Source organism: Pelophylax lessonae, assembly GCF_965119305.1.
Source record: "Pelophylax lessonae genome assembly, chromosome: 11".
Lineage (NCBI taxonomy): Eukaryota > Metazoa > Chordata > Amphibia > Anura > Ranidae > Pelophylax > Pelophylax lessonae.
This window is the reverse complement of record NC_138778.1, coordinates 151,679,152-151,694,288: the sequence shown is the minus strand read 5'-3', so window position 1 is coordinate 151,694,288 and position 15,137 is coordinate 151,679,152. Positions and strand designations below refer to the sequence as shown.

Here is a 15,137-nt window from a genome sequence, read left to right as displayed (position 1 = left end):
AGCATCACTCCCAGGGGTTGACAGGACCATTGATACAGGGGATGGAAGGAAAAGCCTGACTGCTGGCTCCCAACTCTACCAGAGCCATCCTGGGGGCAATGAGAGAAGAGCGCTATCCATGACCTTCCTCTACTCTTCTCGAAGGCTGCACCTGGACACCTGTTCCCACTGTCACCCATGGGGGATCTGATCTGGGTCAGCGATATTGGCTGATCTCAGGGTGCCCAGGCTGTGTTGGGAGTAAAATCTGGCAGGATGCAGAACATCATGGCCAGCCAACTTCCATGGACACTGAGCAAAGTCTGTAGTAGGGTCAGAATTACTGAAGGGGGGGAGGGTATTGTAAAGGGGTGAGTGCTGTTGATGGGGAAAGGGGGCGGGGGGATTTGTGAAAGAGCATTTAGCATTGTTTCCCCCTATAACAGATTTTTATTGTCATTCTTTACAGCCATCCTATAACCATTATTGTCTGCTGTTAGGGGATGCAATTTACTTGCCTTGCTCCTAGCTTTTTTTAGGCTCCTAGAGTCAAAGCAATTTATTGAAAACCTGGAGGTACATACAATATATACACAACGCTGTGTTCTGGCAGCATTATGGAGACTTCCTGTCTGCTGCTGGAACATAATCATGTTAAGCATAATTCTCAGCCATTCACAGGAAGCCTTGTATGTTAATATATACAAGGCTTCCTCTGAATGGCCACATTGGAGGGGCAGGGAGATGACATCACAATCTCCACCTCAACTAGAGGACACCTTGTATACACTGAAAAAACCTAACTTGATTTTGTACCCACAGCAGACGGGAAGTCCCTGAACCACCGCTAGAACACAGCTGATGCTACATACAGTTTATACAGCAGCCACAGCTATTTGTAAAGGAAATCGTACTTTGAGCAAAGCTAGCCCAAACAACCGTTTTAAAATTGAACAGAAAAGAGAGTTAGCCTTTAGTATGGTTGCCTACTGTAAAGCAATTTATCTGTCTGAAAGTGGTCTTCCTTCAGATAATTTTAAAAATTATACAGCCTAGTATAAATTTTTAAAGCATCAAACTTTTTATCCACACATCATATACATAAACAGAACACACTGTATTTGGTTTAGAGAGTCTATCACAAAATCAGTTTATTCTAAATTAAAAAAAATAAAATTAAAAAAACCCTTCCATACATTGTTGTTCTAGTTCCAGTATGATGTATTATGGAACGTGCATAGTTATTACACTCTGCAAACTCTAAACCTAACTGATCACATGAATTTTATAGAATGAGCAAAGTATTTGGTTACTGTCTGCCAATTCCTCAAGTAACAATTCCTGCTAATCAACATCGGAATTCATAGTACAGACACCATCCTGCCCTCTTCCACAGGATTTGCTGGATGCTGCTACCACTGGCACATGGACTTATTGTGATCAGGTCATGCCCTGTCTGGCAATTTGGGGGTTTAAGCATCTCTCAAAAGTGCTAAAAACAGGGTTGCAAAACTAACGACTTGCTAATCTTTTAAAGGTTGCAAACTGTTATCTTTGCCAGGAATCTGTGAGCCTCATAAATCCAAAACACTATTATATATATATATATATATATATATATATATATATATATATATATATATATATATATATATATATATATATATATATATATATATATATATATATATATTAAACACCCACTTCCAAAAGACATCTCTAGCAGTCAAAGCTTTGTTTTTATGAGGCTCAGGAGTCCAGACTATCAGGCTGCTTATCCCAAATCACTTCCATTTACTACAGAGATCATCCTATCACTGTGCCCAGATATCCATTTAAAAAGGACACGTTGGGCCCCCATGCAAACTGACTCTTCATATCCTGACATTGTTGCCTAAAATTTAGACATTATAGAATCAAGAACTAAAAAGGAAAATGGTTTTCAACCTCCCTTTATCAGCTTAAGTGTACGATTCCTGGGCATGCTTCTGTCCACAGGCCCAGCTGGCCTCCTCCTCATTCCTGGACAGACGGGGCCCAGATACAGACAGGACAAAGCCCCTGGCCCTTAGTACGTGTCGACATCTACCTCATCACTCAATGGGGTCAGTCTTATGTGAAAGGTTTAATAGAGGCCTGAATGAAAGCACAGCCCACACCCGCTGTCCTGTAAGATTCCCGAGTTCAAATACAGATGCATCACTTCCTCCGATCCTTCCTCTCTGAACGTCGGCTTTGTTGGCCCTCTGCATTGCGTGGCATGAGTACTATGTTGCCATTGCTGGTGTAGTGTAAAGCATATCGCTGAGGAGAGTATGGCCGACCTTCTTGATCTCTAAGCTGGCTGAACACTTCCTGATAAAGGCTTTCCACTTCCTGCTTCATTCTCTGGAGCGATCTCAAGTTTTCGCCTTTTTCTCTCAATTGAGAGCTACGTTCCCGACCTAAACGCTTTACTTCTTGTTCCAGATTGAGAATGGTGTCCAATTTTCTCTTACGGCAGTTCTGAGCTGCCATCTTGTTCTTTCCTCGCCTGCGAATATCTCGCACCAAGCAAAGCTGTGCCTCAGTAAGTTGGTACTTGGTAAGCAGCTCGTTAAATTCCTCTACAGGTAGGTTAATAATCTTCTCGTTACTAAAAGGAATCTTCATAGCTCTTGCTCTTTGTTCATCTCTCCCTGCTTGCCGGTCTACAAACCCTGAAGATCTTCTGCTGCCTCTTCCCAAACTAGGTTGAGGCTGCTCCTCTGGCTCTTCAGGAACCATATTGTAGGTATGATTGTGCCCAACATGTTCAAGAAAGAGCAAGCGTTGGAATCGGCTAGGGTCCTCAGAGCTCATTCGGCAAAACTTGCTGTATTCTGGCTGGTAACCAATGGATTCTTCAGACTCCTCAGGCTCCACCATCTCAGAATCAGAACTGTATCCTACTGCTCCCTCCTCAGAGAAAGAGGAGGAAGATGAGCAGGAAGATGAAGAGTTCTCAGACCCACTAGGCGACACTGGGCTACGGTGAGAGTCCAGAGAGAGACCAGAATCTGAATCTAGCTCTTCTTGAAGCTGTGAGGCCTGCATCTGGCTAAATCCTTCCTCCATTGCTAGCTCCATAAGGCTAATTTCATCCAGTAAAGCCTCATCTAAGATCCCATTAAGTGGGTCTTGCAGGACATTAGTGGCTGTTACATTAGCTGTACTATTTTGCTGGGGAGGAAACAAAATTCCAGAAAAATTTGTAAACCCAAAAGTGGAATTCAGGTCAGTAGAGTTATGAGAGGAGAGCTGAGGCAGTGGGGATTCCGGGACAGGAAAATGCTCCATGGTGGGACTGTAAACAGACAAATTTTGAGAACAACCCTGAAAAGCTGTTTGATGAATGCCTTCATTCTGCTGGAGCGATGGGTCCATGCTTAGATATAAGGGGTCCTCAGATGAACTGTTGATGTCCATGGGCTATGAAAAGAAACAAGTTCAAGATATTCAATAATGATAGAGCACAGAGCACAGTTAAGTGATACACATCTACAGCACTGCTCTATTATTGGGAAGTGTGGAGGGGGAAATTTTGGCCACTGAGCTGACTGACAAGAATGCTTTGTATACGTCTATACTAAAGATTTTAAATATGCTATATGAATTCATGACCTTAAAAAAGGAGAAGTGCGGGATAAAAAAATCAAACATATACTCACCTATGGCTTCAGCATTAATCCGATGGTGCAGCTGTCCCCCCACCGGATCTAAAACTGAGAACTGGGCGATCACATGACCGCTGCCTCAGTTCTTGGTCTTCAATGAGCAGAGAGCAAGGACTATCAGCCCCTGGCTTCCTGCTCCTCCAGTGCTCACTGGCGCACCAGGCTGTGGAGGGGGCGGAAGTGCCTGTCTCAATCTCTCAGCAGTGCGCTGAAGGACTGAGCTAGCTGTTGCTCAGGCATCTGGGTGAATCTGGACATTGTTGTCAGACTTTAGCGCTCTGTCGGCTGGATCTGGGACCAAGAGAATTATGGCCAAAATAGCTTTGGCCATACTCCTCTTTTAACAAATGACCACTAAAATAGAGCATAAGTAGGGTCAAAATCAGGGAAATATACTAAATTAAAACTGTCAAAGGAATTTTACCTGGCTGCACTGTGGATTAGAAAACATGCAAACAAAAATCTTACGGTGTACCAACATCCCAGACATTATAAAAGCAGATCACTAAAATAGCCCCTATTAATGCGACAGGTCAGCTTTATTGCGCGAAATCACGTACCTGTACGTCATTTTGTGCAACAGCTACTAGGGGGCGCATGCGCGAGCCACTGGAGGTGCAATCGTGTGCTGATTGGACAGAGGGGAAGCCGACCAGATGTTCAAAGGCCACATGTGATCATTCCTGAGACAGGCAGAACCAAGATCTGACAGGGGAAAAGATAGAGATCGTGTTCCTGCTATCTGTCTTCCCCCAGTCAGAGCGACCCCCACACAGTTAGCAAGTACCCCCTAGGGGCACTTAACCTTTTGATTGCCCGACGTTAACCCCTTCCCTGCAAGTGTCATTAGTACAGTAACCGTGCATATTTTTAGCACTGATCACTGTAATGTCACTGGTTCCCAAAAAAGTGTCAGGTGTCTGATTTGTCCACTGCAATGTCCCAGTCCCACAAGAAAAAAAATGGCTGATTGCCATTTCTAGTAAAAAAAAAAAAAAAAATGCCATAAAAATATCCCATAGTTTGTAGACTCAATAACTACATGTTTTGTGTTACATGTTTTGAAAAGTCCCAATAAGCGTATATTGATTTGTTTGTGCAAAATGGTGCTTTTTTTTTTTTTAAATGGTCGCTTTTTTCACGCAAAAAAACGCAGAGGTGATCACATACCACCAAAGAAAGCTCTATTTGTGGGAAAAATTGGATTTTTGTACTTACCGTAAAATCCACTTCTCTGAGTTCATCAACGGACACAGCGTTCCATAAATCATAACTAGTAGGTTACATTGCCTCCTCCAGGAGTAGGACTAGGCAGAACAAAAAACACCTGGCTATGCCCATGGGCTGTCCTCAGCTGGTATATAACCCCCCCCCCCCCCCTCTGCTCTAGGTAATCAGTTTAGTAACAGGCAGTATTAAAAGCATAAGAACTCGGAGAAATGGATTTTACGGTAAGTGCAAAAATCCCATTTTCCCTTTCGTTTGACGGACACAGTGCTCCACAAAACAAACTAGTGGGACGTCCAAACGCAGTGGCAAAAGGAAAATGAGGGGCGGGAAAAAGAACCCAAAGCTAAACATAAGAGCCCTTAACCAGGACACAGGAACCTTAACCGGCTCACAGGAGCCCCGTCTGAAAAATAAAACAACCCTCAAGAGGGAACAGCAACTCTTAAACAGCAGCCTGCAAAAAACTTTGCGGCCAAAAGAAGCATCTATGCCAAAGTATCTACCTTATAGAATTTTGTGAAGGTATGCACCGACGACCAAGTGGCGGCCTTGCAAAATTTGTGCCTGATGACGGAAGGCCCAAAAAGCACTCAGCGCCTGAGTAGAATGCACCGTGACAGGGAAAAAGAGGAACCTGACCTTTAATGGAATAGGCCTGAGTCACCCATCTGTCTGATCATCTGGGGATGGTAGCCGAAAAGCAGGCAGCCCTTTTCTTATTCCGTCCGTAACCACAGAAAGAGTCTGACCTCCAAAAAGTAGCTGCCAGATACACCTGTATCGCAGCCAAGATATGCAAAGCCTTCCTTGGGATAAGTCGGCTTGGGACACAAGGAAGGCAACAAAATGTCCTCATTCAAATTGAAGTCAAAGACAACTTTGGGCAGGAATGATGGACAGGGACAACCTTTTGGGATAACATAGGCAAGGAAATCTCCCAAATATTCTCAAATGGAGGTTTCTGGAGAACTGAAAGTACTAAATTTAAATCCCATGGCGGCAAAAAGACCATACAGGTGGTGCCACATGTCAAACCCCCTGAATGAAGGTATGAACTAAAGAGTGCGTGACTAGGGGTCACTGACAGAAGATTGCCAGGGTAGACACCTGGCCCTTAATGGTACTCAAGGCCAACTTCTGATCAACGCCCTGTTGAAGAAAGGTTAAGATCCGAATCACAGAAAAGGATCCAGGATGAGCGCCAATCAACTCACACACAACTCACACTTTCCACGTACGATAGTATATCTTGCTGGAAGACTTCCTCGCCTTCCCCATAGTAGGAATCACTGATCCAGACAAACCTCTATCCCTCAGTACCTGGCTTTCAATAGCAAAGCCATTAAAACCAGTGACTAAAGCAGGATGTTAGATCAGTCCTTGGGACAACTGGTCTTCTTTGAGAGGAAGCCCCCAAGGGGTGTTTACAGCCACCAGGACAATTGGAAGATCCGCTCTCGATTCCTCGCAGGAACTGCGGAAGAAACCTTAGCTGAGGATGATACTGGCCTTACCGTGGCCCTTGGACCCCGTGAACAACTTCAGTATCCTCCTGTGGAGCTGAACCTGCTAAAGGAGCTGCTTGTAAGACAGTCTTGAAGGTGGATACCCCCAGACTCAGAACACGGGGGAGAGCTTTCTGTGACAGCAGCCGGTGAATCACAACATGTGGTCCCTGAAGTTTGTGCAGAGGAAGGACCGCCCTGGTCAGAAAAAGAATCTAGGTAAATCAATTTCCTGGACACAGGGATAGGGAGGACCTTAGGTAGTTCAGACATCACCTGAACCTTTCCAGGAATTAAATCCTCACAAGGAGACTCAGGAACTAAAAAACCTGAAAAAGAACAAGGTTTTGTCCCATTTTCTGGGTACCCCCAAAAGAAACATTTCGTGGAAGTCCATGGGGCCGGAAACCAGCGAAGATGTCTCCCCACCCCAATAATGGGCGAGGGCAGATCTTCATGCTGAAGGAGTCTTGTCTGCTGGTTCGAGGAAGCTAGCTCTAGGCTTACCAGACCAAGGTTGCTTGGAACCTCCCGGGGAAGGTTTAAAACACCCATGTTCCTTATTCTCCATCCCAGAAGCACAACATTTTTTATGGGCTTAGAAAGAGGGCCCCCTTCTGCGGCGAGGCTCCTTCCCTTTCGACTGTGGCAGGAAGGTACTCTTCCCCCATGATACCCTTAATGATTTCATGCAGGGTAGCCCCAAACAGTCGATCGCCTTGAAAGGGCAGATCAATCAGAGCTTTCTTAGAGACTTGACCTGTGGACCAATTCAGACCAACTGGTCCGCTAAATCAACATAAGCTGTGGGGACCTGTTCACCCCCCAGGCCCTGGCGCAAAAACTTGGCACATTCAGTTAGGGTCTGAGACAACAAGGCTGAGGCAGACTGGCCGCAATGCCAAACCAGCCATAGTAAACATGCTGCGTGCAACAGCCTCCACTTTGTCAGCCCGGTCCTTAAAGGATGGGTATTCCTCTACTGGGATCATGGGTGCTTTATTCAACCTAGAAACAGGAGGGACCACCATTGGTAGACCAGCCCACCTTTTTTAAAGGGACTCCTCAAAAGGGTAACTTACAGCAAAACGTTTGGGGACCACAAAGGGTAATTTTGGTTGTTCCCATTTCCTCACAGGAAAACCTGTCAAAATAAGGCACATAAGGAAACATCTTTGGAGTACGATGCAACTTGTGCGTACCAAACGACACAGCCACGTCTATGGCTAAATCAGCCGCATCCTCAATTTTTTTAAAGTCTCGGGCACTGCAGTGATAAGTGCATCTACCAGTTTTTCATTCGCTGCTTTGACCATGGAGGAATCATCCTCACTATCAGATGGATCAGGGGATGTGATATTAAATCCCCCTGGATGGGCCGTATCCACGGTGGAATTAGAATCAGATAAGACAGCCTGAGCAGGGGAAGGCGGCACATGCTTCCTCCTGGGCCTTTGCCCACATGCCACGTCCGCCCTGGACACTAAGGATTGCAGGACCGCCGTCAGTGCAACCATGGGAATCTGGGGTTCAGAGGAACACGCCACCTCCATAGGGGGGCGGGATTATTGGGTGAGATGTGATCCTGAGGCTCCATAAGGAAAGGAAGACCTTGCAGTACAAAAACGATCTTTTGGCACCACTAAAAGAAGGCTCAGGGTACCTATCAGCAGAGAGCGAGATAACAGGAACCCCCCCCCCCCCCCCCCAAAGACTCACCCTATCGACTGGAGGAGCGCAGAGAATTCGAACCCAGCATCATCATGGATGCTATCCCTTATATGTCCTGGGAAAAGGAAGGGGAGGAGCTTCAGCATTCCCACAAGGCTTCAGTTGTTTTCAGTATTTCCCAGACTAAGGCGGCTCATATATGTAATTTTCTTGTACAATTTTCTGTTAGATTTACCAAAAACCACATAATCTAATAGGAGGTCAAAACAGCATCCCTGTACTGCCTGGGCTGTCCTTGAGGCCTTGGGATTCTACCTGGGAGCTCAGGAGTATTCAGTTCAACATTATAAACAGTCAGTACCTGCATATCCATGAGTGACATTAGGTCCTGCCACTGCTCTTCTAAGTCCAGAGGGGCCTCAATATCTGGTAGAAACGGAGACAGCAGACTATCTGTTTGTTCTAAACCTGTCTGTCCTGGCTCTGTATCCAGGATATTTGTTGGAGCAGGAGCTGGAAACTACAAAAGAAGAAAAAAGGCAGAAGTCAGACTACGCTCCGTCTAAGGTACTGTACACATGGACTTCAGCTTATCTAAGAGCAGTTTGTACAGCACACTTTCGCAAAGCATTTAGAGCACTTTTAGCAAGCTTCTGACACCTTTCTTTAAGCCTAAAAAAAAAAAAACCCTCTAGATCAAGTTTTGGATAGTTAATCACAGATCTTAATAGGAGTATCAACTTCCTTTAAACCTGTGGCTAGCAGCCTTTCAACACCGTTCAAATGTTTAAACATGATGAGACTACTGAAGCCCGACAGATTGTTTGAAACAACTCTAGGCCCCTTCTTCATCTTCCCCCACCATCAAGTGCATTTGTATTCTTTAGAATCCAGGCTGGTTAGGAATCTTTATTAGCAGTGATCGGCCCTTAATGATGCAGAGGGTGGTGCTTCCGGGAAAAGGCAGCCATCGCTCTCTACAGCACAGTATAGAAGGTTAGGGTGATGCCCCCCCAGGGGATGGGTCTATGACACCCTGTATTCACAGAATGTGGTCTTGACTTCCAGGTTCAATGTTGGTGGGCTTCCAGGTTCAATGTTGGTGGGCATCAACTAGTCAGATTGAGGAATTGTAGCAGAGGGAGGTAGCATTACAGCCAGAATTTTTTTGTTTAAAAAAAAAAAAAAACCTGCCTGGAAACCTTTTCTTGCGCAGATAAGAGCTTTAAAAAACTCCGGGACAGTGCTAAAATCTGCACAATAGCCATGTTTGATAGAGAAGCAAAACGGCTAATGCGTTTTTTTAATGTAAACTCTGTATAACACTCACGGTTTTAAATGGCGGTGATGTAAATTTTTGAACAGCTTCCTGAATTCCCAGGCTCTGGGAGGAGGGAACTAAGAAGTGGTGACGTCACTTCCTATTCGTGTTACTCACTGCTCACTGAGACTACAAAATCCCATCATGCCCTGGGATTTAGAGTCTTGAGTGGGCAGGACCATGGGTATGTTGGTGTGGAAGATCAGTAGCTGCACACTCTTCTTCTACTTTTCCTTTTTTTGTGTGCAACTACCCTGTACATTACACGACTTGGGATACAACATAGTGCCGCTCAAAGCTGGAGGTGTAAAGCACTTCCCTGCCGGGATTTAAAATGTGCAAGCAGACATCCGATTACCTAATCCAGGAAAGTCGGTAGATTGAGAGCGGGACGCCGCACGACCGACCCGATGCTCATGAGAGTGCATGGCCTCAGCCAGCACTGTTCCACTTACCTTGTGGAGCAGCTGAGGCCATAGGCTTTCATGAGTATTGGGTTGGTCGTTCGGTGTCCTACTCTCTTTATACCCTGTACATTATCTCATCAGTGTTGCATGTGGATATAAAATTTGTACAACCTGTAGGCACAAATGGAGTCTCCCAGTCTCTCAGTGAAAGTTAGGTCATACAAGTTGGGACAGATCAGAAATCTCCCAGCCCAAAAATCTAATTATGCAGCACAGTGGGCGGATCAGATCAGGCAGTCTAAGACTCACAGGTTCGTCCACTGCAGCAAGCAGCAATGTACTTACATCACTGCTTGCTTTACAAAGAACTACAGGGGCAATCTACAAGGCCAGTTTTGGGGGGGGGGGGGGGGGCGCATATCAATCACCAGTCTTGTGAACAGGTTATGGGGGTGGGGGGGATAGAAAGCCTTTCATGCAATAAAGAATGCAGAATTTCTATATACTATAGTCCTACTATATATATATATATATATATATACACATATATATATATATATATATATATATATATATATATATATATATACACACACATATATATATATATATATATATATATATATATATATATATATATATATATACACACACACACACACACACACACACACACACACACACACACACACACACACACACACACACATATATATATATATATATATATATATATATATATATATATATATATATATATATATATATATATATATATATATATATATATATATATATATATATATATATATATATATATACACATACACATATATACACACACAGCTTTTTTTCAGCGGGAACGTGGGGGAACGCAGTTCTGGCACCTCCGATGGGTGGCTTCTGGGAAATCTATTGTTGCTGGAGGGGATCAATTTTTGAATGGCAATCTATTGTTGCTGGTGGAGGATCTTTTGATACTGAGGGTTGTTGCTAGAAGGGATCTACTGTTTAGGGAGGGGTCCACTGTTCCTGGCTGCTAGAGAGTCTATTGATGCTGGCTGCTGGGAGATCTTTTGCTGGGGGGGGGGGGGGGTCTATTGCTGCTGGCTGTGGGGGATCCATTTTATTGCTTTTCTTGTTATCATAACCGAATTCTATACATTCGAATACAAAATTATACTTTGGCTATATATTCTCTAAAAGGGGCTGTACTGGAAGCTGGGTAGGGGGTGGAACCAAGGGTCAGTGCTTGGAGGTTGGAAGGGGTGGAACCAAGGGTTAGTGCTCGGAGGTTGGAAGGGGGCGGAGACACAAAGTAACTTAGAAGGGGGAGTTCCTGCACCCATTTTCTGAGAAAAAAAAGCCATACATACATACACACATACATACATACACACATACACACAATAACACTGACAACTTCTTGACTGGCATGGAAGCACCTGTATATATATGTTTGTTCCTAGAGTTCTGCTTTAAATTTCATGCATAGCCATTTTTTTCTAGTTTTGGATGAAGTATGGATGGATTAGAACCCAGCCCAGCTTCTTGCTATCCAGAGGGGCAAACAGTTATCGGACAGGAAGTGAGAGAAACTCAACAGCAACACAAGTAATTTTTTATTTTTTTTATTATGTAGGGGGAATGCTTGAACTCCTGGCAGCTTTATCTGTTCCCAGTTACAGATTTCCCCTCACTTTCTGTCTGTTGGTGTCACCGGGTCAGGAAGTGGGGACAAATCTCTAACAGCAACCCAGATTAACAGGGGTTCTAACTTTTGCTCATTCCATCCTAATTTGGTGGGGGAAAAAGGTTTTGGCTACAGAAATCCTTTAAAAAGGAACAGTCAAGCTCTATTAGACTCTAATTGGAATCCCCACACTGCAGTTACAGGATGCTCTAAAAGCTTCAAGAAATTAATCTGAGGCTTGCTGAAACTTCACAGCTCTTATCTAAAAGCTTGCTGTACAAAGTGTTCTTATACAAGTCGAATCTCATATGAGCAAGGCTTAAATAGGTCACACAAAAACAACAGCAGTACGAATGTCAAAGAGCACCAGTTACCTCTGGAGAATCAAACTGGAAAGTGTCATCCAAGAGACTCAGGCATTCTGCCAATGACATAGCTGTCTGGCCCTGAAAAGACAACACCAATCAGCACTCCAAAAAAGGTATAAATGGTGCTGTCTTCTCAATGGCATCATCACTCACCTCCTGTGGTACATTTTCTCCAGTCTCCCCATCCACTTGCAACCTGTGTTCCACGTCTTCACTTCCTGAGCTATCCCCCAAGGATTCCCAAACATCCTCATTGTCTTTGTGATGCTGGCGACTCTCAAAGTCTTCTCGCCCCGCTCCAAGGTCAATATCCTGAAGCCATAAAATATCTATCGGATCAATTTCCTGGAAGGTGAAAAACCAAAAAACATCAACACACCTAAAACCACCACAAGTTTTATTTTCTTTGTCTTACAAGATTTTATTAAAAAAGAAAAAAGTTACACAGGTACGTCTCCAAAAATTAGAATATCATCAAGAAGATACTGTATTTCAGTAATTCAAAAAGTGAAACTAAGATTATATAGATTCATTACACACAGAGTGATATATTTCAAGCATTTCTTTCAATTTTGAGGATTATGGCTTACAGCTAGTGAAAACCCAAAATTCAGTTTTTAAGACAATTTTGGTGCCTCAGGCCAAAGAGGGCGGGACTCCTGCAACCAATCGTAAGTCATCCATCCGACAATGCTATATTATGCATTGCCGGATGTACTTTCTTCAAGTGGTAAAAAGCCTCCACTTCAGGCTCACTTGCACTTTTTCCATTTACCAGGGAACCGCCGGAACTATTGACCGGAGCTCCCCCTGGTGGCATACTTTGGTATACCCACAACTGTAAGTGACTATATTCTTACACAGTGCTTCATTAAAGCTAAATTACGCATTACTCCAGTACAAATATGCCATCATTATTACAATGCAGGCGGTACCAAGAAGGAACACCCTCTTCACAGACCATCTCTATGTTTGCTGGGAACACTGGAACCTTAGATTGGCGCTCCCCCTACCGGAACAATTACAATTGTAAGTTACAAGCCCTGGTTGTTTTCCTTGGCGCATAAAAGTTAACCACTCACATTTACCCATTTCTTGATACAATGTGTCATCATCACATTTCAGGCAAGCAAGGTTCCTCCCACATATGACAGCATCCATACTCCATGCAAGTCTGTGAAAATTACTTCCCTACACCATATTAAATAATTTCCACTCCATCACTCTTTTTCATCTCACATTTTCAGATAGCAAATCCTCCTAAATCCTGTGTGATTAGTTTTGGGAGCGCGGAAAATACAAAGGTTCGGGATCTGACTACCTAGTCACATGTATGTGTATACTTACCTTATTACATCAATTACAAAATAATGCTCTATCACCCCAGTAATGCAATTCTGTGATATATATCAACTATATCTTTCAGACATGGTGACTCCCCCTCTTCCTTGATAAAGGCAACATACCACAAATAATGCTGAAACGCGTCGGAAGTACCTGAGATACTCTCTCTACATAAGCTCATATGCGTGAGCAAGAATAGACAGAGTCCCAAGTCACCATTCACCTTGTCACTTCTTTACTTTACTCTCACTCTCTCACATGGGTCTATAACCCATTGGCACAAATTATGAATTATCATCATTATTTATTGTACATAATAAATTGTTCCTCAATAAATTGTAATATACTTTTTACTACGTGTTTACTACCTGACTGGCCCTTAAAGTCCCGCCCTCTTTGGCCTGAGGCACCAAAATTGTCTTAAAAACTATTCCTTGGGATATTGGCCACACTTACCACTTAGGCACAGGGATCTAACACACAACCTACCCAAAATTCAGTATCTTAGAAAATGATATTACATCAAAGGCAAAAAAAAAATAAAAAAATGGAATTACAGGCTTACTGTACAGTATAGTATGCACTCAATACTTGGTCGGGGCTCCTTTTGCATGAATTACTGCATCAATGCAGTGCTGCATGGAAGAGATCAGCCTGTGGCACTGCTGAGGTATTTAGGCCAACTTGCTTGGATACTGGCCTTCAGCTCCTCTGCATTGTTGGGTCTGGGATCTCATCTTCCTCTTGACAGCACCCCACTGATTCTCTATGGGGTTTAGGTCAGGCGAGTTTGCTGGCCAATCAAGCACAATGACACCATGATCATTAAACCAGGTACTGGTACGTTTGGCAGTGTGGACAGGTGCCAAGTCCTGCTGGAAAATGAAATCAGCATCTCCATAAAGCTGGTCAGCAGAGAGAAGCATGAAGTGTTCTAGAATTTCCTGGTAGAGGACTGCGCTGACTTTGGACTTGATAAAACCCAGTGGACCAACACCAGCAGAGGACATGGCTCCCCAAATCATCGCTGACTGTGGAAACTTCACACTGGACCTCATTATGTGCCTCTCCATTCTTCCTCAAGACTCTGGGACCTTTATTTCCAAATGAAATGCAATATCGACTTTCTTCTGAAAATAGGACTTTGGACCACTGAGTAACAGTCCAGTCCTTTTTCTCCTTAGCCCAGGTAAGACACTTCTGATGTTGTCTCTGGTTCAGGAGTGGCTTGACACAAGGAATGCGACAGTTGTAGCCCATGTCCTGGATACGTCTGTGTGGGGACTGTTGAAGCACTGACACCAGCCGTAGTCCACTCCTTGTGAATCTCCCCCAAATTCCTGAATGGCCTTTGCTTCACAATCCTCTCAAGGCTGCAATTATCCCTGTTGCTTGTGCCTCTTTCTACCACACTTTTTCCTTCCACTCAACTTTCCATTATTAGGATTGGATACAGCACTCTGAACAGCCAGCTTTCTTTAACAATCACCTTTTGTAACTTACCCTTTTTGTGGAGGGCATCAATGACTCTTCTGGACAACTGTCAAGTCAGCAGTCTTCCCCATTTTTTAACCTACTGGACCAGACTGACCATTTATAGGCTCAGGAAGCCTTTACAGGCGTTTTGAGTTAATTAGTGGATTAGAGTATGACACCATATTAAAAAAAACTTCACAATATTCTAGTTCGGAGATACTGAATTCAGGGTTTTTACTAACTAACTAAGCCATAATCATCAAAACTAGAAAGAAACTTAAAACATACATACATACATATATTATATATATATATATATATATTATACACACATACATACACACGCACACACATATACATACAACACACATACATTTACACACACTATTACCGAAAGGTATTGGGACACCTGCCCTTACACACATGAACTTTAATGGGATTCCAGTCT

General features: G+C 43.6%; 1 protein-coding gene across 1 annotated transcript in view; it reads right to left on the bottom strand.

Moving 5' to 3' along the window:
* Positions 1 to 1,722: 1,722 nt before the first annotated feature.
* Positions 1,723 to 15,137, bottom strand: part of NFE2L1 (NFE2 like bZIP transcription factor 1) — a 25,895-nt gene continuing 12,480 nt past the window's right edge. The window contains exons 3-6 of the mRNA XM_082273016.1: positions 12,023 to 12,214; positions 11,876 to 11,947; positions 8,442 to 8,600; positions 1,723 to 3,429 (exon numbers count right to left, since the gene is read on the bottom strand). Coding sequence (XP_082129142.1) covers positions 2,179 to 3,429; positions 8,442 to 8,600; positions 11,876 to 11,947; positions 12,023 to 12,214 — 1,674 coding nt within the window. The 3' untranslated portion in view covers positions 1,723 to 2,178. The remainder of the gene's footprint in view (positions 3,430 to 8,441; positions 8,601 to 11,875; positions 11,948 to 12,022; positions 12,215 to 15,137) is intronic.